The sequence below is a fragment of the Haliotis asinina genome, chromosome 5 (assembly GCF_037392515.1).
Source record: "Haliotis asinina isolate JCU_RB_2024 chromosome 5, JCU_Hal_asi_v2, whole genome shotgun sequence".
Classification (NCBI taxonomy): Eukaryota; Metazoa; Mollusca; class Gastropoda; order Lepetellida; family Haliotidae; genus Haliotis; species Haliotis asinina.
The window spans coordinates 60,990,489-61,018,042 of record NC_090284.1 but is presented as its reverse complement, the minus strand read 5'-3'; the positions used below and the strand labels follow the sequence as shown (position 1 = coordinate 61,018,042).

Here is a 27,554-nt window from a genome sequence, read left to right as displayed (position 1 = left end):
ACTAACGTGCATTTTAACGTTCTGCATAACCAAACATTTCTCAGTTAATAACCACAATTCATCATCCGGACGTTTAAAAGGACAGATTAAGTACTACGTAGCAGATAGTATTCCTACGTAGGAGATATTAGGCCCTACGTAGGGGATACTGACACCAAAATACGTTTTACACCGCGACCGTACAACGCTTCAGATCAAACACACAGAGAGGCTGGTCAATGGTTGGCATGCTTAAATTCCACCCCGGCACTGATTAAGAGTGGTTTGTTCATACGTCGTGATACTGCAGGAATATTGCTGAAATCGGTGTAAAACCCACTGGGTCAAAAAGAACAAGAAGGTGACAATCCATGCGTACTTATTCCCTTATACGTATACAAACAACTATAAAGACAATCTTTTGCCTTTTTTAATTCCGTATTGCTTTACGCCGCACACAACACTTTTCCAATCGAGTCATATTAACTGCATTGACGTGCGTTCATAATCCAAACCTTTCAAAGGATATATCAAGTACTATGTAGTAGATAATATATCCTACGTAGTGGATACTAACTCATACGTAGGTGATACTATGTCCTACGTGGGATATACTAAGTCCTACGTAGGAGACACAAAGTCCTACGTAATAGATAGTAGGTCCATAGTAAGTCCTACGTAGGAGATAGTAAGTCCTACGTACGAGATATTAGGTCCTTCGTAGGAGATAGTAAGTCCTATGTAGGAGATAGTGAGTCCTATGTAGGAGATATTAGGTCCTATGTAGGAGATAGTAAGTCCTATGTAGGAGATAGTGACACCAAAAAAACCTTTTCACCGTAGCTTCAGCATCAAACACTCAGAGAGGCTAGTCAATGGTTCGCATGGAAGATCAAGCTTAAATTGATACTGCAGGAATATTGCTAAAACCACTGTAAAGCCATGCCCACTGGGTCAAAAAGAACAAGAGGCTTCCTAATTCAAATGTGGAGTAAGGAAACGGTTTTATTCATGAAACTACAAGGTAGCGAGGGTGTATAAAATGTGTGTTGCCTCAATGGCGCAATCACAGAAGAGGAATTCAAGTCACATGCAATTGTCTCCCTTTGCTGCAAGGACACAAGGGCACAGATAACTGTCAGAAATGGTTAGAGGAGGAAATCTTCATTATTCCACGTTCATTTTGTAGGTTAGACTAAATGGCACACCCGTAAACTCAATTGTTTATGGACAGGCTAAAATATTTATATAAATGTTGAAATTCTTTCGGACATGAAATGTATGCGAATTCCTGTTTTTCGGAATGTACTTCAAGTTTGACAAAGAAGAATTATATGTTTTAATAATATGTATGTGTAATTATAAATAACCTTTGATCAGAGTAATGGGGATATTGTTGATTTGGAAGTTTGCTTTGTTTACAGCAAACAAACTCAAAGGTCTGTTAAAATGTACCTGTCGACATAGTTTCGATCTAAAACAAAATCCCTGTTCAAGCTCGGACAGAAACCTTAATACTAGTTTGTAAAGATTTAAAAAACGACATTGGTCAAAGATTCAAACAATTGTGATTACTTCCAACGGTCGACACCCAATCATTTTCTTGGGCGATATTCAAGTCTTTAAACAAAACAATAGAAACGTAATAATAGGTAATAAAACTATGATATACACGTAGCAACAATTAAGCACCGTCTCCACTGCAGCCGAGCCAAACAAATTTGAAAAGCTGCCATGTTTGTTAGAGAACCTTTCGATTCAGGATCTTCACGGGTGTTTCCTTGCCAGTGGAAGAGCACCAACATGAAGACTGTCCAAAGCATTTATCGTTACAAAACTTGTATAAGTCTCAGCCACTTATTATTTATTCTTTTTTCAACGATAAAATGAAAATCCGGTTATCCCGTTATATCTAGGTCAATCTGCAAAAAGTGAAAGTAACGAATAAACTATGATGAGAGAAACTTATTAATTGTTTTATCAAGAACATTGTTTTCTTCGAGAACAATCATAGTCTCTGTTTCCTGATGACAGGAGTACCTGAGGGTTACACTTGCCGTGAATACAGTCACAGCCACGTGTTCGCGCAACAAGTGTGTCATAAAACAAGTATACTCTTCAAAAAAGAAACTTAACATAGGGGACAATTTGAATTTTTGGAGAGTATTTTGCACAAACCAATACATGTGGAGGAATGGTGGCCGACGATAAAACCTTCAAAAACAAAACGTTGAACACGGTTGTAATGAATCGTTAAAACGCACGCAAAATGCATGTGAATCATAACATTGTGCATCATCCCGATATCAAGGGTTGTAAACGTAACGCCACCGGTACTCCATATGCATCGTTTTAAGCCACTATAGACGAAAAACGAACACCAAGACCGACAGACATTCAACGACTCAACGCCATCGCCCATTTGCAAGGAGGGGCAAAACAGCAAGGGGAGGTAAGGTACTTCCAGGTAAGGTACGTGTCCAGACAGATCATCTCAAAGGTATGGACAATAATGGGACCCACAGTTACCACTGCAGACCAGGATCTCTACATCCGGATGAAACACCGTGGCGCAACGTTCACACACCGTGGCCGCATCATTCACAATAACCCACATCCCTTTTTGTCAGAATACCAGTTCGACGTAACGTCTTGGCACAACGTCGGGGGTGGGGGTGGGGGTGGTGTTCTTGCCAACATGACAATGCTGTACCTCTCGTTGCATGTGTTTGCCAGGACTTCCTCTAGCAATACAACGTCCAGATGCTGCCATGGCTTTCTCTATAACCCGATTTCGCCCTCACTGAATATTTATGAGATACCCTTGATCGACGCTTGCGCCAGCGTAATCCGCCACCCCAGGCATTTCAAGAACTGCACTCAGCACTTCGGCAACAGTATCATGCCACTCATCAAGAAAGAATTCGGCATCTCCTTCCTTCTATGTTCCATTGCTGCCACACCAGATACTGATATTTTAAAATTACCAAGTGGTTTTAATAGCACTATGTGGTATTATAAACCACTTTCTGAATAGTCAGGTTTTTGGAAGTCTGTAAAGTGATGGTACAATGATGACAAAACAATGATGTCATGTTTCAATCGGTTACGTGCACCATGTAAATAATCACCAAAAACATCATGACAAGTTTTATTTTTATCCATGTGGGCTATTGAACCCAGGTTTTCGACGTGACGAGCGAAAACTTTAACCACTAGGCTACCCCACCGCCCCAGGTTCAGAGGAAATGCACAAACTGATTAACAAAACAACTGTTTAACAAACAGTTACACAAGGCAGGGTAAGACAAGGCAGGTTGATATGGATGTGCAGCTTTTATTATTTACACACGACTTTCCATGGCTAGTACTTGACTCATCATCGGGTATAGCTGTTTAACAACAATAAAAAGTGAATACCCATATCAACACCATGACAACATACCAAAATAGAACAGACTATTTACTTCTAAATCTCCTGGCGGGTCCGGGTGCCATACGTCGCAAGTCCACTGGTGAATCTCCAAATCGCTGATGGTGAATCTTCTCATCAGTTGTGATATCTTATAAGCTTTATAAGCTTCAGCTAATGGATTTCATCCGTGGGTTTCACGAGAAGATCCAAAATCTGGAAATAAGATATCCATAAATATTAAAACGGCTTATAACAGGTCGACGTTTGTTTGTTTCGTAGGAAGCATGCGACTCACCTCCATACGTTGTGGAGACTGAAGGGCAAATACAATTGTGTTGACGATGTCTTCCGTCTGTAGAGGCTGTGGGAGAAGAGACGGTTTAAATGAATATAAACAAAGAAACAGGTACTCGAGGGATGACTATAAAACTGCTGATGAGAAAAAAATGATGGGAAGAAAAGTACTATAAGAATGGTGAATAATGTTGAAGTTGAGTGTGCAAACGATTCAGTGTATGAAAATATACTGAGTACACATGGAAACGCACCACTTGAAAAAAGTCACTATTTAAGTTCAAATGAACTTCAATATAATTTTTATACAACAACAACACTACAGTGACGTCACCCGACATGCCAGGTGCAAGAAATGCGAGAATTTCATGTTAACCGTAACGCTAGGCAATTTTTCGCAACATTTTGCACGCACACCACGGGAAAAATGAATTTCACTCTGAATTTGTGCACACATTGCCTTTAAAAGCATGTGAATCCGCATAAAATTTCACTTCTTCACTGACACTTGTGAAACGCCGACACGATGCCGCGACTTACAGCCCCTGAACGGGAACGTATCAAAGGTTTCTGCAAACGGGGAGCACTCGGGACCGTCCTCGACCGTGTCAACAACGTGTGACAACGGCACGTTAGGCCCGTCAGATCGTACGGGATCATGGCCGAGACCGAACACTAAAAGGGACAAGAACGGCTGCTCAAGTCCAAAGACGACGTGGATTCATTCACCCCAACACCGTCTGCAAGCTGCAGGCCTGAGTACACGACGTCCTTATTTCGGCCCCATATTGACGGATCGTCACCGAAACCAACGTCTACAATGGGCAAACATGCACCAGAATTGGCGACTACGACAATGGCACGATGTCATCTTTTCTGACGAGTCACGATTTCACCTAAGGAACGCAGATGGCCGTATACGTGTTTGGCGGTGGTATACGCGGTGAACGTTATAACGCCGATTGTGTCGTTGGGGTGGTGACTGCGTTATGGTATGGGATGTAATAAGCTACCGTCACAGAACCCCTCTCCATATCTGCAGAGGAAGGGTGAACGCCGTCTACTACCTGGACCAGGTGCTGCAAAACCATGTCGTGCTGTTCTTCAACCAACACCACGATGTCCACACGTTCCAACAGTACAACGCTAGGGCACACACTGCAAGGGTGTCCATGCAGTACCTTGCACAGCAGAACATCCCCGTGCTTCAGCTCTGTCACCCGACCTCTCCCCTATCGAGCACTTATGGGATGAAATTGGACGACGTCTTTCACGTCGACGCCAGATGGACAACATCCGAGAACTTGAGGTTGTCCTTGTTAAGGAGTGGAATGCTATCCCTCAGAACACTATCCAGAGACTGATCAACTCCATTCGACGACGATGCACCCCATGTGTAAATGCAAATGGCGGTCAGACTCGTTATTGACTTTCCTGTTCGACCCCTACACCAGTTAAGCCTCTCTCGCGCATTAACATTATCGTGAATGAAATTTAATGATGTTTACATGTCTTCTTAAATCATTCATTATCTCAAATGCATCATAAGTATATACTTCACCTATCAGTCCGTGGAACTATTCCAGATTTCGTGAGTGGTGCGTTTTCATATGGACTGAGTATAGTTTAGATAAAGCACTGAAAGTCGGTGAAATAAAATGTCAACATAGTCAACTCAAAACAGCTGATGGATCGGTTTTCGAACTCCGGGCACTGCATGTGTCAGATTATGACGTCATACGATACAGCTTCTCGGCGGAGAGTTTGGAGGTTACAGTGGCAGCGGGTAATACTTGGAAACTTATTAAAGCGTCATTGACCAACGAAATTAAAATATTTCACACGAAGGTAGGGTAAATTAACACATATGCATAAACGTTTGACCCGTCAACCTATGTATGTATCTACATCAATGGTTTCAATCAAAATGCTAGATTGTATCAAAATATATTTGCTCACAAGTTATGGCACAGGATCCATGAAGATCCGGATTAGAATTGATCCAGACTCGATTATTTACAGTCCGCCAGCATATAAAAAGAATAGCGCTGAGTGCGGCGTAAATGTAAACTCACTAAACTAAACGCACTCACTAATGACACATCTCCAAGCTGTAATAGTAGACCGAGTACATCTATTGACACCCCAGTACACTTACAAGAGACTGACTAAAATGGACATTAGACTTTTCGTCATCCTTGTACATTCGGGAGAAGAACTCTGTCTGCACTAAACGAGGACTGATAGACTGAAAAATAATAATTATAAATAATGTCTTTGTTCTGTTAAATCTAGGTCCTGGAGTTACAAAACATGTATACTGACTGATGAATATTTGCGCAAACACATTGCAATAAATATTTAAGAAACGCACACATTTCCGTAGTGGCTTATCTGTGCATGCATAACCATGATATTTACGATGTATTAACACTGCAAAATGCGTTTATATGCAATGGATATTCCGTTGTGCCTTGCCGAACAATTAAGCCTTAGTCAACAGAGAGAATGCACGATTGCGCAAAAGCAAATGTCACGATATATAATTTTACTGTTACTCGGATCCCACTGTTCAGCTCCCTCAACTCCCGTCGAAGTCCTTCCGAGAGGCCAGTGACAGCAAACTTCGTGGCAGAATAGAAGTGCATGGCGCTCAGCGGCATCACCTTGTGTCCGGACAGGCTAGAAACACGAGGACACATAGAACATTGACAACACGTGGTTGTATTACACAGTGTCTGGACAGGCTAGAAACACGAGCACACATAAGGCGTCACAGAAACGTGGTTGTATCACACAGTGTCTGAACAGATTAGAAACACGAGGCCACATGTTGCATCACTAACACATGTTGGCAGCATGGTAAACGTTTTTCGTGTACTTGATAAGAAAACACAGGTTCGAAACCGAAGCAGTTTATCTATATTCTAGTCTCTGCATTATAATCGAAGGTCAAAGACAAAGATTTGAATCACTTTGACCATTCCTCCAATATCCAGCTGTCGCGCTTTATTGTCACTGAAATATTTTGGATTCAAAACGGCAGTTCATACAACTCACCCATGCTATAGCAAGCTGTATGAAAATCATTTTTTAATTTTGAGTATGTTTCAAGCATCACGCGAAGTTTTCTGAATACACATCTTACCCACTCCGTTTTTTTTTTGTTGATAGGTCAGGTTAGCTCTACGGCTGTCTGAAGTCAAAACTGAAGTGTCATGGTTAGGACAGTCGTGGTGTTAGAACCGCTATGTGAAACGAGTCCCTGCTCGTTGTGCGGTTTCGATGCACTCATATTTTGACTTACGCCCATTGGGATCTCGTGAGACTTGTCAGACTCTCTATCGTTGACGTCTGTACTAGGCTTACCCGACTGTACTAGTGGATAATGAGCACTTGCGTTTGGGGGTGAATGACTTCCGTTTTATATGTGCATGTGTGTGTTTATTGATGGACACCAGAAACTGCACTGGCTTATGACACAAAACATATGATTTTTTCATACATACAGAATATTGGATTGTTTGTGTACGACTGAATTGCATTGCCATACAATGGATTGCAACTAACAAATTCAAGTTGAACAGTGATAGTGAGTATGAGGTATTATTCTCATATACACTCAACGATGATAACTGCACTTTTGGGTATAACTTGAAAAATGTTGAACTAAAAATATTCATTGGTATTCAAGTTAGAGGAAAACACCTTTTGAATACCAGTAACGTGCCTGACTGTGAGGGTGTGGGTTGGAATGCCGGAAGGGATTCAATCCCTCAAAAGCACTAGAATCTGTACTTGACTAAGAAAACGTTATCCCAGATATACCATATGCTACTACTGACCACTTTCTAAGTGGCATAGTGTAATCACTAGCAACGAAATATACATATATTGGCGTTAAGTGAAAAGCAATCAAACGAGATTTCTTTGCTCATTTACGAGCGCTTCTTCTCTCACTCTTAATCTGAAGGAAATACCAGTAGTATCTCGTGCATTCCATTTCCGCAACAAAATGGCACCCGAACCTCACCCGAACTGAGGATTGAGCCTTATTAACAACTCCACTTACGTCAGATTACCTGTTTTCATCGATGTCTTCTCCGCCATCAAGTCGATCAACGCTGTCAGCCACGTGATCATCGTCCATACAGTCACCTTCACCGTCACAGTCAACGTCAACGTCATGTACCGTTTCTGTACCACTATAGTTTCAGCGATAGATATACCACAATTGGACATTTGATGACATGACATCATCTCCACATTGCATGTCATGTGCTAGGCCTGTGAAGTGACTATACAAACCTAGTGACTTCGAACAGACATGTGATACTTCTCCTGTGATACAATTCGTACCTTATACTTCGGTACAAATATTTCCTCAATCAAAATGATCTCATTATTCATAAACTTTAAAAACTTTGCTCTAACTGACCTACCTGTTGAGCAGGATGATGTGTCCATCATCCACCTTCCTCTCCTGCATGGACTTGAAGGCCTCCCTGGTGCACATGCACAAACCAAGGATATTCACCTATAGAGGTAGAAATTAGCGTTAAGCAGAGGCTACCTTTAGGACACGGGGAATTCCGATTTATCTCTTAGGTAATTTGTTATCCCGAGTTTCACAGTAATTCACCAAATAGCTTATCTGCATGCTCAAGCAGATATCTGAAAACTTGATAAAAGCGATCTCTTTAAGCCACTTGCTAGTGTACATGATATTATAATTACAGATTGAGAAGTGAGACTACAAGTAGCAACCACGTCGAGTGTCGTTTCAACGGGTCTGCATTTTGGGAGGATGCCGAAGTATCCCATCCATCCTCACTGTAACCACCATAGAGGTGTCCTTCCATACAGAGTTGGCTGTCACACATCCGATACAGACCTTCATAAACCAGTGAGGGAAAGCTTGTACTGGAAATTGTACTGGTATCTTTTAAGGCAAGACGAAACACCAGTAGTCCACAAATGTTTGTTAAATGGACATTCATATATATCGACATTTCATCGTTAAAAAAATTTAAAAAGCTAGCCTAATGGTTAAAGCGCGTACTAATCACGCCGAATACCCGGGCTCAGTTCCCCACATGGTTATAATGTTTCAATCCCATTTCTGTTTCCAACGGAGTGATATTGATGGAATGTCGCTCAACGCGGCGTAAAACTAAACTCATTCAATGAATCACCGAAACCTTCAAACAGTTGTACATAGACATTCGTCATGTCGACATATTCTGATACAGGTATCTTTCTTGCCATACAACATCCGAGGGTGCCTGGTCATGTTTCATATCTACCAAATATTGCACTATGCTCGGAGTGACCTACATCCACCATTTCCCTCCACTGGGAGGTGCTTCCTGTCAACAGGGGTTCGTTGTGGGCCAGACCTGCGTTGTTGATGCACACGTCCACCCCACCAAGGTCAGGGTCAGCCTTGATCGTCTGGAACATCGCCAAGACATCTTCTTCCTTGGATATGTCTCGTCTGATTATTTTCACCATGCCCGGCTCAGGGCTCAGCTCATAGGGGAGTTTCTGGAAGGAAATGACATGCACTTATGGGTAGTCTATCAATTTCGATTTGCTTGTTTCTCACTCCTTTGTTTCCGTCACTTATCAGTGTAAGTAATGACGTCATCTATATGTGACGTCATCTTGTATGACGCGATCTTTGGCTTTCTTTGTATTCGCTTCGTAAATTTTACCGAGGACGCAGTCTGTGACAAGGTGGAGTTGCGCACAACGTACTAACCATTAAAAGTTTAGACTCACTACTTTGAATAAATTTACTGTCTGCACATGAACTGATGTATTGTCAAACAAATTTGTAAAATTGAAACGATTATTGAAATGAGTTCAATAAAGGATAACACTCAGTGAAACGTGGTGAATTCTTCACACAACTGGGGCAGTGGGATAGCTTCGTGGTTAAAGCGTTCGCTCGTCACGCCGAAGGCCCGCGTTCGATTCCCCACATGGGTACAATGTGTGAAGCCCACTTTCCGGTGTCTCCCGCCGTGATATTGCTGGAATATTGCTAAAAGCGGTGTAAAACTAAACTGACTCACTCACTTAACACAACTTTACACCAAAAACGCAGCTGTTCACATGCAAGATATTTTCACATGCTTTTCGGCTATTTAATGCATGATCCTCGTGCAACTCATCAGCATAAGGTTTGTAGCTGGTTCCCCTTACGTAGTGAATAAATTCATTTTCGATGTAGCCACAGATATGAGACGAAACTTTTGATGGGTAGTACATATTTAGGGGTTGTGGTGTAGCCCCCTGGTGAAAGCGTTCGCTCGTCAATGTAAGGGGTCGATTTCACACATGGATACAATGTGTGAAGCCCATTTCAGGTATTCTCCACCGTGACATTGTTTTGAATATTGCTAAAAGAGGCTAAACCAAACTCACTTACTCACTCACTCAACGTGTTTATTATGAACCCTTCAGTCCACTATTGACAATAAGCATGCCGTTCTTGCAAATATCTTTACAAATATCCCGACATTAGTTTACTTAAAGACATCCAGACACCAGTCATTGGTGCTTCAAGGTTATCAAACTACGTATCGCGGCCAGCACTTGACCACCAGAACGGTAGCACAATGGAACAGACGATGTTATTTTATGGGCGCATCGAAGGCGGAGTTCGATATTTCATGTTGCTAGAGTTGCTAGTTTTTATTTTTCATCCATGAATGTTGTTTCCTTTCGATGAAAGATTCTAATGCTACCAGAGATGATATATCCGTCTGGAACACATATCGGCATATACTTCCGTTTGATGATCCAAGGAGAATCGCTCGACATATTTGGTCAGCGTTACAATGACTTGCGATATAGTTACACTCACACAAATATGTCCTGAATGTTTGATTTCAGTTTTAGACCGATGAATTGCTCCCTAACACAAATGCTAATAATTGTAGCAAAACCATAGTTTGCTTAGTCCCATGAAATCGACAGAACTTTTGATGATTCTTATCATGTGAATTGTGAATTCTCTCGTTCCAACTATTTTTCAGCAACACCATATAGCTGTAAACAAGAAGAGAGGTGTGATCGGCCGCAAACGTGAGAATTAATGTTTTGCACCACAAAACCTGTACGACGGAAATCTGACCATCAGAACAGGGTCCCGTTCCCCAAAGGGATCGTAGAACTACGACAGTCGTAAGCTGATCGTAAGTATGGGACTTACGAACATTTTAGGGCTGCGATCGCTTTGACAACAATAATGTTGACAGATTCCACTATACTTCAATTACCAGAATGCAGATGAAATTTCGCTCGGTATTAACTGAACCTCATGTTCATCAGTTTATCATGTTTGCAGTGTCTTTCATGCCAGTCTGTTTACCCTGACTTTTCTGAGCATGGTAATTACTTATCTGCCCATTTTTCGAAAATGAACACATGATTACGCATGGGACTAACACTGATCAAATCTTACGTCAGAGTGAGGTAGTGGAGTAATTGCTGATTCCAACTGAATCAGGTATATAATTCCGTTTGAATATAATATACTGAACAGAAAAAGAAACGCAAAAATGACATCTCATAAAGTAAGTTTTTATGTCGTCTATTCAAAACCTTGAGTTGCGTTCCTTTTGCTGTTCAGTATATTTAGAATCAGACAGAGATTCCATGTACTTGATGTTTCGATGTTTGTAATACTATCGAAGTTATTGATAATTAATATATAGTAATGTAGGTGAATGTGAATCAATTGGAGTACCGTCACTTTTGGAAACATCGGTACCATCAAATGCCAGTGTAAGTCGCAGAGATACATGGTAACAATGTGGAATAAACTTCATTCAAACCAAATCCTCACCTGTATTTTGTCGATATTTCTTGCACAGCCCACCACCTTCATGCCATGCTTGACCAGTGCCTTGACCAGTCCCGCCCCGATACCGGCCGAGGCCCCTGTCACTAGAGCTACACGTCCCGACCACCGCTCCATGTCTGAATTTGTGATGACTGCTGTCAGCAAGTGGTAGTACCTATCGGCTTTAGTTACATCCATTTCCATTGGCATTCACCGCTGTTACAATTTTAATTAAAATGGTTGATTTATTTTCAAATATGTATTTTTTAAATAGTATTGAGGGAGAACACGAATACAATAACGGTATACTCGTGTTAATGTTTCGCAGAGTGGTCTTTATGTTTTCTATGGTGGCTGAGTAACATTGATGACACAGAGTGACTAATAATATTCAGTTGTTCATATCTGTCGACACATTGACCCCAAATAATCAAATTAAGGTGTTGTATGTATTTGGAAATGACGTAAAAACAACAAATACATGCTCACATTCATAAAAAATCTCGGTCAAAAGCAGAGACGAGTCTACGATTCAAGCTACCTCATGAGCAAGTGTTTTGGTATCACTAACAATAAGAGATGGTACCAGTTCTTCTGACAAAGTGAGTTTTACTCTGCATCACCAGTGGTCAAACTGCGGAAGTGTATTAGGGCCACGGTGAAAACTTTCTTAGTCTCATTATATCCTTCGTAGGACTTACTATCTCGGACGTCGGACTTCGTGAGTGAGTGAATGAGGTTTACGCCGCACTCAGCAATATTACAGCCATATGGCGGCGGTCTTTAAATGATCGAGTCTCGACTAGACAATCAACAACATGAGCATCGATCTGCGCAATTGGGAACCGATGACATGTATCAACCAAATCAGCGAGCCAAACCACCCGATCCCGTTAGTCACCTCTTACGACAAGCATCTTTTATGGCAAGCATGGGTTGCTGAAGGTCTGTTCTACCCCGGGACCGTCTCGGACTTCGTATATCCTGTAGATGCTTGTCTTAATGATATACCTATCAATATGCATTAATCTGAAATGGTCAAATGAATTCCCCTGTCCTAAACTAGATTTGGCAAAATATTCCATACTGTTTAAAGGTACTGTTTGCACATGAACTGATGTGTAGTAAAACAAATCCGCAACGTTGAAAAGATTATTGTCATGTGTTCAATAAATGATGAAACTCGGTGAAAAATGACAAATTCTTATCAAAACTTTACACCAAAATGCAGCAGTTCATATGCACGATATTTCACGACTTTTCAGCAATTTGATGAATCATCCTCGTGCAATTAATCTGTGTAAGGTTAGCAGTTGTTTCCCTGTATACATATATAACATATAGTGAGTGTTTAAAGTGAGTCTAGCAGACTAGACATTCATGTGTTGCACCGACTGTAGTACTTTACTGCCTCCCGTTCGGTTTGCTCTATTGTTACGCGTTGAGTTAGTTCACTGTCGCATGTTGCACTTTGTTATATTTTCCTTTTATGCGCTGGATATTTCAGAGGTCCTTGCACATTAGTCATAATCTACGTGCACAGACGTGTCTTAGACTATCGGTGACAATCCATGCGTACGTATTCCCTTATACGTATACAAACAACTATAATAACAATCTTTTGCCCTTTTAATTCCGTATTACTTTACGCCGCACCAAACACTTTTCCACCCGAGTCATATCAACTTGTAAAAAATCACGAAAAAACAAACTGAAAACGAGCGTTATATCTGATCCATCCTAGCCTCATATGAAGACGAGCATTTCACATCAAAAACTTCTCCCCTCCTCTGTGTGTGCGTGCGTGCGTGCGTGTGTGTGCGTGTGAGAGAGAGACAGTGAGAGTGAGAGAGAGACAGAGAGAGTGAGAGAGAGAGACAGAGAGAGTGAGGAGAGAGGGTGAGAGAGAGAGAGAGTGAGAGTGAGAGAGTACCCATAACTGTAATTAGATCCAGGTCCACGCGAACCAAAAGTAACACACACACACGCACAAGCACACACACACACACACACACACACACACGCAGGGAGAGACAGAGAGAGAGAGAGAGAGAGAGAGAGACTCAATAACACTGAGTTAGTGTCATGAATATGCATTGACGTGCATTCATAATCCGAACGTTTAAGAGGATATATTAAGTACTGTGTAGCAGATAGTATATCCTACTTAGCGGATACTAACTCATACGTAGGTGATACTATGTCCTACGTGGGATATACTAAGTCCTACGTAGGCGATACAAAGTCCTACGTAATAGATAGTAAGTCCATAGTAAGTCCTATGTAGGAGATAGTGACACCAAAAAAGCTTTTCACCGTGGCTTCAGTACACTTCAGCATCAAACACTCAGAGAGGCTAGTCAATGGTTCGCATGGAAGATCAAGCTTAAATTGATACTGCAGGAATATTGCTAAAACCACTGTAAAGTCATGCCCACTCCGTCAAAAAAAGAACAAGAATCTTCTTAATTTAAATGTGGAGTAAGGCCTCGGTTTTATTCATGAAATTACAAGGTAGCGAATTACAAAGGTATAAAATGTGTGTTGCCTCAATGGCGCAGCCATACAAGAGGAATTCAATTGTCTCCCTTTGCTGCAAGGACACAAGGACACAGATAACTGTCAGAAATCGTTAGACGAGGAAAACTTTATTATTCCACGTTTATTTTGTAGGTTAGACCCGTGAACTCATTTGTTTAATGACAGGCTGAAATAACTAGTATATAAATGTGGAAAATCTTTCGGGGGTGACGTTTATAAGAATTCCTGGATTTTGGTGTGTACTTCAAGTCTGGCAAAGAAGAATTATATGTTTTAATAATATGTATTTGGATTTATAAATAACCTTTGATCAGAGTAATAACTCGTGCTTACAGCAATCAAAATCAAAGACCTGCCTAAATGTACCTGTCGACATAGTTTCAATTTAAAACAAAACCTTAATACTAGTATGTAAAGATTGAAAAAAGAGATTGGTCAAACATTCCATCAATTGTGATTATGTCCAACGGTCGACACCCAAGTCGACCAGGAGAATGTGACGGTTACTCTTGCCGTGAATATAGTCACTGTCACGTGCTCCCGCGACAATTATGTCATAAAACAAGACTTAGTATACTTTTCAAAAAGGAAAAAAAGATAGAAACTTGACATAGGAACAATTTGAATTTTTGGAAAGTATTTTGCACAAACCAATACATGTAGAGGAATGGTGGCCGACGATAAAACGTTAAAATAAACCAAAAAACGTTGAACAGTGACTTAACGTTACACTCGCGGTTGTAGTGATTCGTTACATGAATCATGAAATTGTGTAACATCCCGATCTGAAGCCTGTGACTGTGGGTTTGAAAACGTCACATCCATATGCATCGTTCTAAGCCACTATAGACGAGAAAAGAAAAGCAAGACCGACAGACATTCAACGACTCAACGCCACTGGCCGTTTGCAAGGAGGAGCAAAGCAGCAAGAGGCGACAAGGCACTTTGACATGGCCAGACAGATCATCTCAAACCTATGGACTCAATACAACAGTACTGGAAGTGTTAATGACAGACCCAGGTCAAGTCGACCCAGTGTTTCTGCTGCCGCCCAGGATCGCTACATCCGGATGAGACACCGTGGCGCACCGTTCACGCACCGTGGCCGCATCATTCACAATAACCCACATCCCTAGAATCTCCGACCAGACAGTGCGCAATCGGCTTACGGAAAGTCGGACTTTTTTGCCAGAATACCAGTTCCACGAAACGTCTTGGCACAACGTCAGCGGGAATTTGCCAGTCTGACAATGCTCTACTTCACGCTGCATGTGTTTGCCAGGACTTTCGCCAGCAAAACAACGTCCAAGTATTGTCATGGCTTTCTCGATAACCCGATTTGTCCCCCATTGAATATTTATGGAATATCCTTGATCGACGCTCGTGAAAGGGTAGTCTGCCACCTGAGGAATTTCAAGAATTTTACACTGACCAGGTGGTTTTATAAACCCCTTTCTAGATAGTCGGGTTTTGGAAGTCTGCAAAGTGATGATTTTACTCTAACTGAACTAAGATGTCATGTTTAAATAGGTTACAATGTGTATGCACCCAGTAAATAAACTTGAAAAACACAATGTCAAGTTTTTTTTTCTTTTCTTTCTTTCTTTTTTGCAACATTCCAACAATAACACGACAGCAGCATTGGACCATATATTCTATCCATGTGGGCTATTGAACCCAGGTTTTCGACGTGACGAGCGAAAACTTTAACCACTAGGCTACCCCACCGCCCCAGGTTCAGAGGAAATGCACAAACTGATTAACAAAACAACTGTTTGACAGGCGTTTGATGAGTATTTAGAAGTTGGTGGGGTAAGACAAGACACTTGATATGGATGTGCAGCTTCTATTATATACACACGACGGTCCTGGGCTAGTACTTGACTCTTCATCGGGTATATTTAACAACAATAATAAATGAATAGAAAAAGATAACAAAATAGAACAGACTGTTTACTTCTAAATCTCCTGGCGGGTCCGGGTGCCATACGTCGCAAGTCCACTGGTGAATCTCCAAATCGCTGATGGTGAATCTTCTCATCAGTTGTGATATCTTATAAGCTTTATAAGCTTTATAAGCTTCAGCTAATGGATTTCATTCGTGGGTTTAACGAGAAGATCCAAAATCTGGAAATTAGATAAATATTAAAACGGCTTGTTACAGGTCGAAGTTTGTTGTGGGAGGAAGCGTGCGACTCACCTCCATACGTTGTGGAGACTGAAGGGCAAACACAATTGTGTTGACGATGTCTTCCGTCTGTAGAGGCTGTGGGAGAAGAGACGGTTTACAGTTACGTATTTATCCTGCCGTCATCTTAAATAATATCATTTTATTTTGTTTGAAAGATCGCTATATGACTATATGATGTATCTCGACGGGAGTTTTCAAATCACTGGAAAATATTCTGACAAGAATAGAACCACTATGAGAATGGTGAATAATGTGCAAACGATTCAGTGTATGAAAATAGTTTAGATAAAGCAGTGAAAGTCGGTCAAACAAAATGTCTATATAGTCAACTCAAAACAGGTGATGGAACGGTTTTCAAACTCCGGGCACTGTATGCGTCAGATTATAACGTCATACGATTGTTAGCGATACAGCTTCTCGGCGGAGAGAGTGGCGGTTAGCGTGAAAGCAGGTAATATTTGCTCACAACTTATGGCACAAGCCCATTCAAGATCCGAGTCAGAATTGATCCAGACTCGATTATTTACAGTCCGCCAGCATATAACAGGAATAGCGCTGAGCGCGGCGTAAATGTAAACTCACTCACTAATGACATGTCTCCAACTTGTAATAGTAGACCAAGTATGTTTATTGACCCTCTAGTACACTTACAAGAGACTGACTAAAGCGGACATTAGACTTTTCGTCATCCTTGTACATTCGGGAGAAGAACTCTGTCTGCACTAAACGAGGACTGATAGACTGAAAAACAATAATTATAAATAATGTCTTTGTTCTGTTAAATCTAGGTCCTGGAGTTACAAAACATGTATACTGACTGATGAATATTTGCGCAAACACATTGCAATAAATATTTAAGAAACGCACACATTTCCGTAGTGGCTTATCTGTGCATGAATGACAATGTATTAACTCTGCAAAATGCGATTTCATGCAATGGATATTCCGTTGTGCCTTGCCGAACAATTAAGCCTTAGTCAACAGAGAGAATGCACGATTGCACAAAAGCAAATGTCACGATATATAATTTTACTGTTACTCGGATCCCACTGTTCAGCTCCCTCAACTCCCGTCGAAGTCCTTCCGAGAGGCCAGTGACAGCAAACTTCGTGGCAGAATAGAAGTGCATGGCGCTCAGCGGCATCACCTTGTGTCCGGACAGGCTAGGAACACGAGGACACATAAGGCATCACCAACACGTGGTTGTATCACATAGTGTCTGGACAGGCTAAAAACACGAGGTCACATAAGGCATCACCAACACGTGGTTGTATCACATAGTGTCTGGACAGGCTAGAAACACGAGGACACATAAGGCATCACCAACACGTGGTTGTATCACACAGTGTCCGGACAGGCTAGAAACACGCGGACACATAAGGCATCGCCAACACGTAGTTGTATCACATAGTGTCTGAACAGGCTAGAAAAACGAGGACATATAGAACATTAACAACACGTGGTTGTATTACAGTGTATCTGGAAAGGCTAGAAACACGAGCACAGATAAGGCTTCGCCAACACGTGGTGTCTGGACAAGCTAGAAAAACGAGGACACATGTTGCATCACTAACACACGGTGGCAGCATGGTAAACGTTTTTCGTGTACTTGATAAGAAAACACAGGTTCGAAACCGAAGCAGTTTATCTATATTATACACTCTGCATCATAACAATTCAACCGCGATAATCCAAGGTCGAAGGTCAAGATCTGATTGACCATTCCTCCAATATCCAGCTGTCGTGCTCTATTGTCACTGAAATCTTTTGTTTTCAAAACAGCATTTAATACAACTCACCCATGCTGTAGCAAGCTATATCAAAATCATTTAAATTATTTAAAGTATGTTTCAAGCATCATGCGGTGTTTTCTGAATACACATCTTAAACCACTCCGTTTTTTTTTGACAGGTCAAGGTCCCGTTTCTAAAAGCCACAGTAGCTTTTCAGATGTCTGAAGTCAAAACTGAGGTGTCAAGGTTAGGACAGTCGTATTGTTAGAACCGCTATGTGAAACGAGTCCCTGTTCGTTGTGCGGTTTCGATGAACTTATATTTTGACTTATGCCCATTGGGATCTCGTGAGACTTGTCAGACTCTCTATCGTTGACGTCAGTCCTCGCTTTCTAGTGGATAATGAGCACTTGGGTCTTGGGGTGAATGACATCCGTTTTACATGTGTATATGTGTGTTTATTGATGGACACCAGAAACTGCTTATGACACAGAACATATGATTTTTTCATACACACAGAATATTGGATTGTTTTGTGTACGATTGAATTGTATAGCCATACAATGGATTGTAACTGACAAATTCAAGTTGAACCTTTCATTGTGTCAACAGTGATAGTGAGTATGAGGTATTATTCTCATATACACTCAACGATGATAACTGCACTTATCTATTAACTTAAATGTTGGACTAAAAACTCATTGGTATTCAACGTAGAAATAAATAACTTTTGAATACCAGCAACGTGCCTGACTGTGCCTGACTTTCTAAGTGGCATTGTGTAATCACTAGCAACGAAATATACATATATTGGCGTTAAGTGAAAAACAATCAAACGAGATTTCTTTGCTCATTTACGAGCGCTTCTTCTCTCACTCTTAGTCTGAAGGAAATACCAATAGTATCTCGTGCATTCCTTGTCCGCAACAAAATGGCACCCGAACAGTGACTGAAGATTGAGCCATATCAACAACTTCACTGACGTCTTATTACCTGTTTTCATCGATGTCCTTTCTGCCATCACGTCGATCAACGCTGTTGCTGTGACGGTATTTGTACATTATACTACGGAACAAATATTTTTTCAATCAAAATGATCTCATTATTCATATGCTTTATCAACTTTGCTTAATTGCCCTACCTGTTGAGCAAAATGATGTGTCCATCATCCACCTTCCTCTCCTGCATGGACTTGAAGGCCTCTCTGGTGCACATGCACAGACCTAGGATATTCACCTATAGAGGTAGAAAGTAGCGTTAAGCAGAGGCTACCTTTAGAACACGGGGAATTCCGAGTTATCTCTCAGGTAATTTGTTATCCCGAGTTTCACAGTAATTCACTTAATAACTTATCTGTATGATCAAGCAGATATCTGAAAACTTGATAAAAGCGATCTCTTTAAGCCACTTGCTAGTGTACCTGATATTTTATCTTACCTCACACATGAATATCGCTTTCTGATTGGCTAAGCGCTATTCTGTTATTTTCAATGTACCTCGCTTACAGGCGATGTGTTATTTTCAATGTACACCGTTGAGAATTCCGAACTCTTCTGGTGCTTCACGGAAGTACGTCTTTGTCTCGAATACCATTGAATCACGCATGAAGCACGGAAATTACCGATGTTTTGCGATTGAAAATCGGCGGAAGGGAGATAACTCTAAATCTGTTTTACTTTGTGTCGTCTGCAAAATGGCGATTCTCCTAGCCTTCAACAGAAGTGCTTCAAACAGCTCGAAATTAAAACTCGGTTGTTCGGTAAGATAAATGCGTTGTTCATTGGTCCCGCGGGGTCCATGGGTTCATATACGTTCGAGGTTTGTTTATGTTCCTCTCGCCCTGCTGCTCGGGGAACATAAACGAACCTCGAGGGTACGTGAGCCCATGGACCCCTCGTGACCAGTGAACAACTTATAATAATTACAGAGTGAGAAGTGAGACTGCAAGGAGCAACCACAACGAGTGTTGCTCTAACGGGTCTGCGTTTTGGAAGGATACCGAAGTATCCCATCCGTCCTGACTGTGATCTCCTTAGAGGTATCCTTGCATACACAGTCAGCTGTCACCCAGCCGATACAGACCTTCATAAACCAGTGAAGGAATGCTTGTACTGGAAATTAAGTATCTTTTAAGGTAAGACGAACTACCAGTAGTAGTTGTTAAATGTTTGTTAAATGGACATTGAAATATCCACATGCATAAAAGTTAAGCGCCACTATTTCCATAGTGTCCTGATTTCACCACTGTAGATCAGGAATACAAACTATAAATGTTTATGACTGAATTAGCCTTCCATAGATTCTTGAACCTAAGATTGTCAAGATATGACAAGGACAACGTTCTGCACGTGCAACTCCATTTCCCTACCATCTGAATCTTGAAAAATCAAGTTTCACACACTTGGTTTCACCGGTCTGTTGTGAGATTCTCCTTTCAGTCATGGTGAGGAGAAAGTTAACTACCGCCGACAGATGGCAGGTGATAGGTATGACAAATGCTGACATGTCATGCAGGGCCATTGCAAGGCAAATGGGTCGTCATCACAAACACAATCAAACCAATGACAGTCACAGATCTCGTTATGATAGTTAGTGGGTGGTGCTTAACGTTTGTGTATGTGTATATATCGACATTTCATCGTTGAATAAAATGAAAAAGGTAGCCTAATGGTTAAAGCGTTCGCTCGTCATGCCGAATACCCGGGTTCGATTCCTCACATGGTTCTAGTGTTTCAGACCCATTTCTGTTTCCAATGCAGTGAAGTTGATGGAATGTTGCTCAACGCGGCGTAAACCGAAACTCAATCAACGAATCACCGAAACCTTCAAACAGTTGTACATAGACATTCGTCATGTCGGCACATTCTGATACAGGTATCTTTCTTGCCATACAACATCCGAGGGTGCCTGGTCATGTTTCATATCTACCAAATATTGCACTATGCTCGGAGTGACCTACATCCACCATTTCCTTCCATTGGGTGGTACTTCCCGTCAAAAGGGGTTCGTTGTGGGCCAGACCTGCGTTGTTGATGCACACGTCCACCCCTCCAAGGTCAGGGTCAGCCTTGATCATCTGGAACATCGCCAAGACATCTTCTTCCTTGGATATGTCTCGTCTGATTATTTTCACCATGCCCGGCTCAGGGCTCAGCTCATAGGGGAGTTTCTGGAAGGAAATGACATGCACTTACGGATATTCTGTCAATTTCGATTTGCTTGTTTCTCACTCCCTTGTTTCCGGTCACTTATCTTTGTATGTAATGACGTCATCTATATGTGACGTCATCTTGTATGACGCGATCTTTGGCTTTCTTTGTAACCTCTTCGTAAATATTTAGAGAATAACCAACGAAGTACGAGTGATTACGGGAAATGCGTCCCGAATGAAATTAATGTTCACTCCCCCGAGCTCTAGTGAGGGACTTGAACATTAATTTCACGAGGGACATATTTCCCGTAATCACTCGTTCTTCAGGGGTTATTCTATTTATGACCCATTCTGTAATTAAACTGAGAAACCAGTACTTCTTAACTCCATGTCGCATCTCGCAAAGTGTTTACAACTTTTATCAACTGATTTGTATTAATGCTCGGATCAAACCAAACTGCATACGAGCCACAGTATAGTACTGAAGAAAACGGTGTAAAAAACAGCACATTTCAGTAGGTCAAAATTCGCTTGGTGGCAATTTATTAACAACATCTTGTAAAGACTGAGTTTAATTTTAACCAATACAGCCGCATGCTTCATATTTAGTCATAGATCGCATATGAGAAGCCTAGATCTACTCGTAGTAAATGACCCGTGAAGGTCCCGGGGTAGAATAGGCCTTCAGCAACCCATGCTTGTCATTAAAGGCGACTCAGCTTGTCGTAAGAGGCGACTAACGGGATCGGGTGGTCAGACTCGCTGACTTGGTTGACACATGTCATCGGTTCCCAAGTGCGCAGATCGATGCTCATGTTGTTGATCACTGGATTGTCTGGTCCAGACTCGATTATTTACAGACCGCCGCCATATAGCTGGAATATTGCTGAGTGCGGCGTAAACCTAAACTCACTCACTCACTCGTAGTAAATAGAATAAGTGTATATGGATGACAACTTCTTTAATACTGGAACACGACGTTTTGATACAGGTTCTTGTATCGTTTTCAAAGTGTAAAATGAAAGAAGTTGTCATCCATATACACTTATTCTATTTACTTCCAACTTCTAAAATATGCCTGTCAAGTAGATCTACTCGTGTCAAGAAGTGAATGACTGTGGTGGGATACAAAAGAGCAAAAACCTGTCAGTTTTTCTGGAACGTTAACTATTGCAACAGTGAACATCTTAAAGGGAACAATAAAACGCGGGAGAAGTGAACCTGTTTCTAAGAGGACGGTTCACAATTATCAACGTTAGTCAACACTTTGAGGAAACGTACTGTGACCTAGTTTTGACTCGTGTCAGCGTCCTTGTCAGGAACGATAACTCTACAGTAACTTAGTCCGAGTCCGAGTCGACAACAGGCAAAATACGCCTTTTTGGTGCAGGTGCATGTCTGAAAGAAGAATCATTTGAAATAATGAAGTTGAAAACTCCACCGTAATTTGAACCAGAAACGAGAGTATGAACAGCATGGATGTCGTGGGAAAGTGAATTCGTTTGGGACATGACTGACGGGGACTGATTCGACTGAGGCTTCGGTGAATTATTTAGACAAGAGACAGGCCTGTGTTACTTGGAGTGGAGTCAGAGTTGGAAGACTGAAGTCTGTTGATGTTTTGGTGTTGTTTTTCATTTATTGTGGAGTAACTGTTGATCGACTGAACGTTTTTGTGCCCCGACACTTGCATAATCTAGTGAGCTGGAACACCTTTATCAGACAGAGTTTCAATCATACGTTTCCTGGCGCTAAGGTTTGTCAACCGTTTATCATTAGAAAGCTCTGGTTTACTTTGCCATTGTTTTCATGAGTGATCCCAATTTATTTCTGCCAATCGCTTGACGTGTAAACCAAGTTTTCCAAAGAGGGTGTTTGTAGCCAAATAGAATGAATGGTCATCGCTTGAGAAGTTTAGTGGTCTCAAGTCACGGTACGATTTGTAAACAGCGACAGGACAACACGGATCCCCAGGTTATGCACATGCTTTAGGAGCAAGATCGCGAGTCTGGTCACCCTGACGGGTTTTTCACTGCCGTTCAATATACTGGAGATATTCACGGTTCTCTGAATCAACTTTCAGTGTTACATCACCAGATTGCATACGCCTGAGCTTGGTAGCTGATCTCAAGCCAAAATAAACCGTGTTGTTCCACCATAATGTGTTCAAAATGGAATCGGGCGTGCTCGTGCCTAGTTGGCCACATTCACGGAGTTTCTGTAATTCAGTGTCTGATGCAGGATCAGCACGGAATGGTAGGTTTCCTTTACCTTGTTTTTTTAATGACTTGAGTTTTGATTTCAAAACCTCTCTCAGTTTCATGAAATGCACTGATTCAGCTAACACAATGCGAGTAGCCTTGACGCTTCAGATAGCATTCAACGCTACCCTTTATTCCCCGAAGGGAAGACGGTTCGTACTCCGAACCATCCGATTTCCTTGCCAATATGAAAAATTTGCATAGGATAGTGTTCAGTTCATAGGGGTCAGTATCTTCAAGCTGTCTTGGATCATTCAGACTTTCGCGGAGAAATCTATAAACAAGATCCATGTCCAATTTTGTCTTTTTCATTGTTTTCGTTTTCTTTAGCAGCCAAGAAGTTATCAATGTCATGATCAGAAACAGTAACAAACCTGTCAAAACCTTTGTTTTCGATTAGGGGGTAAAATATCATCTTGCAGTAAGTCGTTTATGACACTCTGAGACAGGTGGGGGCTTTGATGAGAAGCCGACTCGCTCGAGATTGTTTCCGTCAACACTTTCAATCTGTACCTTGCAGCTTCCATTTCCCCATATTCGGTGTTTGTAACGTACACAGGGAAGGAGTGTAGTAGTTGTGTTACTCTTATTACACGTCCAGTGATGTCACCGTCCACCTTGACCAGGTTATTGACCTTCATTGGCATTAACTGGGTAGCCATGTTTGTTTACATGAGGCGATGTTATCAATTATAAACATATTTTTATTACAAAACATGTTTATGTCGATGATACTGTATTGTTAATGAAGTGAAGCATTTAATTAACAGCAACATCGAAATCGTGTATGTTGTTTTTGTTCTCTTTTAAAAACACGAATCAATGAGATTACAGCACGTTCTATTTATCAATGACGCGATGAAATATTATGAATGAACGTAGTAGTGTGAAAGCAGTTGCGTCATCCAATGAAACTGCACAAAATTACGATTGGCCAATCAAAGCCGAGAATCATTAAATTGCACACTGTGCAAATATCATAAAGATATTACACGTGATATCCTCGCCCGTATGGGTAATAATACTGAGGAAGCAATCTGTGACAAGGTGGAGTTCACTACTCTAAATAAAGGTACTGTCTACACCTGGGCCTGCTTGCACTTTTAGTTACAATCAATATCTTATAATCAACCCTAATTTTGCTCTAATCCACTTGCACATAGAAGATCTTAAGACAACACGGATTTAAGATCGCAATCTTAACTAAGATCAAACTCTTCAACGTTGGAGGTAGACATTTCTTAAACTCGACTCCTGTCTACAGTTGTCTTCAAGTGCGCAAAGAATGCAGCGCAAATAAAACGTGGAACTGGTTACTGCGCACAAATGACATTCCTTCCTTAATCGCACCTTGCAGATTTTTCATGAAAACCCACATATCTTTGAAGGAAATGATAACGTTGAAGAAGGAAGCGATAACGTGGAAGGTAACATGTATAATCACTCGTACCTCAGGGGTTATTCTCTAATTTTTCTACATTCTAATTTTTTTATGAACTAAACATGTGATACTGCAACCACAGAAATATCATGTTTTATGCAAATATTGAAATACAAACAAATACATTAACAAATTGGGTCTTGAGTTATTGACCTAATAATCATGAAATTAAGAGATAACACATAAATAAAATTTCCTTATGATATAACACCTAAATGTACCATGATTTGTCAGTGGCTGTCAGCTGAACATAGTTTGGCATCTGGTCGGTGTTATTTGGGGTAAAATCCCAAATATATCCCACAAGCATTAGATTTGTAAAAATATGAAAGTGTGACATGACTGTGGGAGCGTTGTGGAAAGTTCATGACAGGGAAATATGAAAACGTTATTATTTCGTGTGTGTTGTATGTGTTGTTAAATGCTCATCCACAGTATATTAATTACTTTATGCTAATTTGTTGATAATTATTTTTTCGTTTTGTTATAATACGTTTTATGCAAATTTCACATACCAAGTGTATTTTTCCCGTTTGAAGAATACTTGTATTATATTTAAAATGCATAGATTAAAACTCTTGTCTCTCGTCAGATTCATTTTTTTACAAGTAGAAAAATACATAATTTTGTACGTTATCCACCTGTATATTATGTCAATGATAAACTAAGACAAAATCATTAATCGAAAAGCAACATGTGGAGATCTGTTCTGTCACAACAGAACATGCATTGTATTTGGGCATGGCAGATTCTGCGGCAACTGCATAATATGAAAAGGGAAACCACTCCCATCTTGCGTAAAAACTAAGATTAGCTGCACTTGAGTTACTGAAAAGGTCATGGCCACTGCTACTCGCATGCAGACACCTTTCGATACTATCCTTTCCTTGTTTATCAAAAAGGTATGGGGTTCATACTTTTTCCAACACTGAATCGGGTGAGAATTGTACTCTATGATATCTACTAGATAATGATGTTGTTCACTACCTCAAATAACGATATTTCAGACGTTAAATCGATGTTACATTCTCCCTGTTGTTGAAGTGTCGAGGCGAATCATACCGTTTTATGCAATATAAAAGCAATCCCCAAAAGTAAAGCTAATTATTTGCGTGAAACTGACACCAACTTGAACGCCATTTTGCTACTGACCACAATGATCTTAGCTCCTTACAACTGCAAACGCTAGAATTAATCTTTTGTCCCACAAAACCTGTACGGCGTGGGCAAATCTGACCATCAGGACAGGGCCCCGTTCCTCCTACCTAACTACTGGACCGTTTTAGGGCTGCGATCGCTTTGAGAAACGCCAGAATACTAATATTGATAGATTCCACTATACTTCAGTTATCAGAACGAGCAATGTTTATGAAATGTCTCTCGGTATTAAGTGAATTTCATGTTTTTCACTTTATCATGCTAGCAATGTCTTTCGTGTCAACTTACCAAACCCTGACTTTTCTGATCATGGTTATTACTTATCTGCCCACTTTTCGACAATGAACACATGATTACACATACACTCAAGTGCGTTGGGGAAACTAACACTGATCAAATCTTGCGTCAGAGTGAGATAGTGGAGTAAGTGCTGATTCCAGCTGAAACTTGTTTTTCAGGTATATAATTCCGTTTGAATGTAATATACTGAACAGTAAAAGAAACGCAAAAATGACATCTCATAAAGTAGTGCTCATGTTTATGTCGTCTATTCAAAAACTTGAGTTACGTTCCTTTTGCTGTTCAGTATACTTAGAATAAGATACATGTTCGATTTACTTGATGTTTCGATATTTGTGATATTTCCGAAGTTATTGATTAATAATATAAAGTAATGTATGTGACGTTTAATGTGAATCAGTTTGAGTACCGCCACTCCTGATAACATCGAACCATCTAAAGCCAGTGTAAGCCTCACGTGTCAGAGATATATGGTAACAATATGGAATAAACGTCTTTTAAACTAAATCCTCACCTGTATTTTGTCGATGTTTCTTGCACAGCCCACCACCTTCATGCCATGCTTGACCAGTGCCTTGACCAGCCCCGCCCCGATACCGGCCGAGGCCCCTGTCACAAGAGCTACACGTCCCGACCACCGCTGCATGTCTGAGTGAATGATAATTGTAGGCTGCAGCCACAAAAGCCATGTGGCGGTGCATTTCAGGATGTATTTCATCTGTACAATTCGACCTACACAACTGCACATCACGTCACTGCCAGACCGCCTTCACAAACAGTCTTGCTTCAGGCTTGACATTCAATTCCCGTAGGCGTCGAGCCAAAGGATATCATTGTTGTTGTTAACGCGACACTCAGCAATATTTCAGCTATATGGCGACGGTATGTGAACAATATAGTCTGGAACAAACTTTCAATGAGCAATTGGGATACGAAGATATATCAACCAAGTCAGCGAGCCAGACCACCCGATGGCGTTATTCGCCTCTAATGCCAAGCATGAAGAAGACCATTCTAATGAGGATTTCCACTAGTCTATAGGATATCAAATATGGTACTTTCTGTTATGTTGTCTGAAGGTCGTCATTTAAGGGAAATAATAAGTTCTGGTCGGTTCGGTGTGAATACAATGTGTCTGTGTAAATGTAGTCATTTTAAACTTTGGCATGGTATTTCAGTAGACTAGAACCATAATCAGCCAACACCCCTATCACAACACACACGTGTGTATGCAC

At 41.0% G+C, this 27,554-nt stretch overlaps 2 protein-coding genes across 2 annotated transcripts; both read right to left on the bottom strand.

Annotated features, from left to right (window-relative positions):
* Positions 1–3,296: 3,296 nt before the first annotated feature.
* Positions 3,297–11,694, bottom strand: LOC137284981 (dehydrogenase/reductase SDR family member 11-like). Its single transcript, XM_067817073.1, has 7 exons — positions 11,547–11,694; positions 9,026–9,235; positions 8,131–8,225; positions 6,241–6,370; positions 5,847–5,936; positions 3,690–3,755; positions 3,297–3,607 (listed from the first exon to the last, which is right to left on the bottom strand). The coding sequence occupies exons 1-7, from the start codon at positions 11,676–11,678 to the stop codon at positions 3,566–3,568; spliced, it is 765 nt and encodes a 254-aa protein (XP_067673174.1). The 5' UTR covers positions 11,679–11,694; the 3' UTR covers positions 3,297–3,565.
* Positions 11,695–16,021: 4,327 nt separating this feature from the next.
* LOC137284984 (dehydrogenase/reductase SDR family member 11-like) lies at positions 16,022–26,971 on the bottom strand. The gene is made up of 7 exons (XM_067817077.1): positions 26,834–26,971; positions 20,968–21,177; positions 19,150–19,244; positions 17,309–17,438; positions 16,927–17,016; positions 16,285–16,350; positions 16,022–16,211 (listed from the first exon to the last, which is right to left on the bottom strand). The coding sequence occupies exons 1-7, from the start codon at positions 26,963–26,965 to the stop codon at positions 16,170–16,172; spliced, it is 765 nt and encodes a 254-aa protein (XP_067673178.1). The 5' UTR covers positions 26,966–26,971; the 3' UTR covers positions 16,022–16,169.
* Between the last annotated feature and the right edge of the window lie 583 nt (positions 26,972–27,554).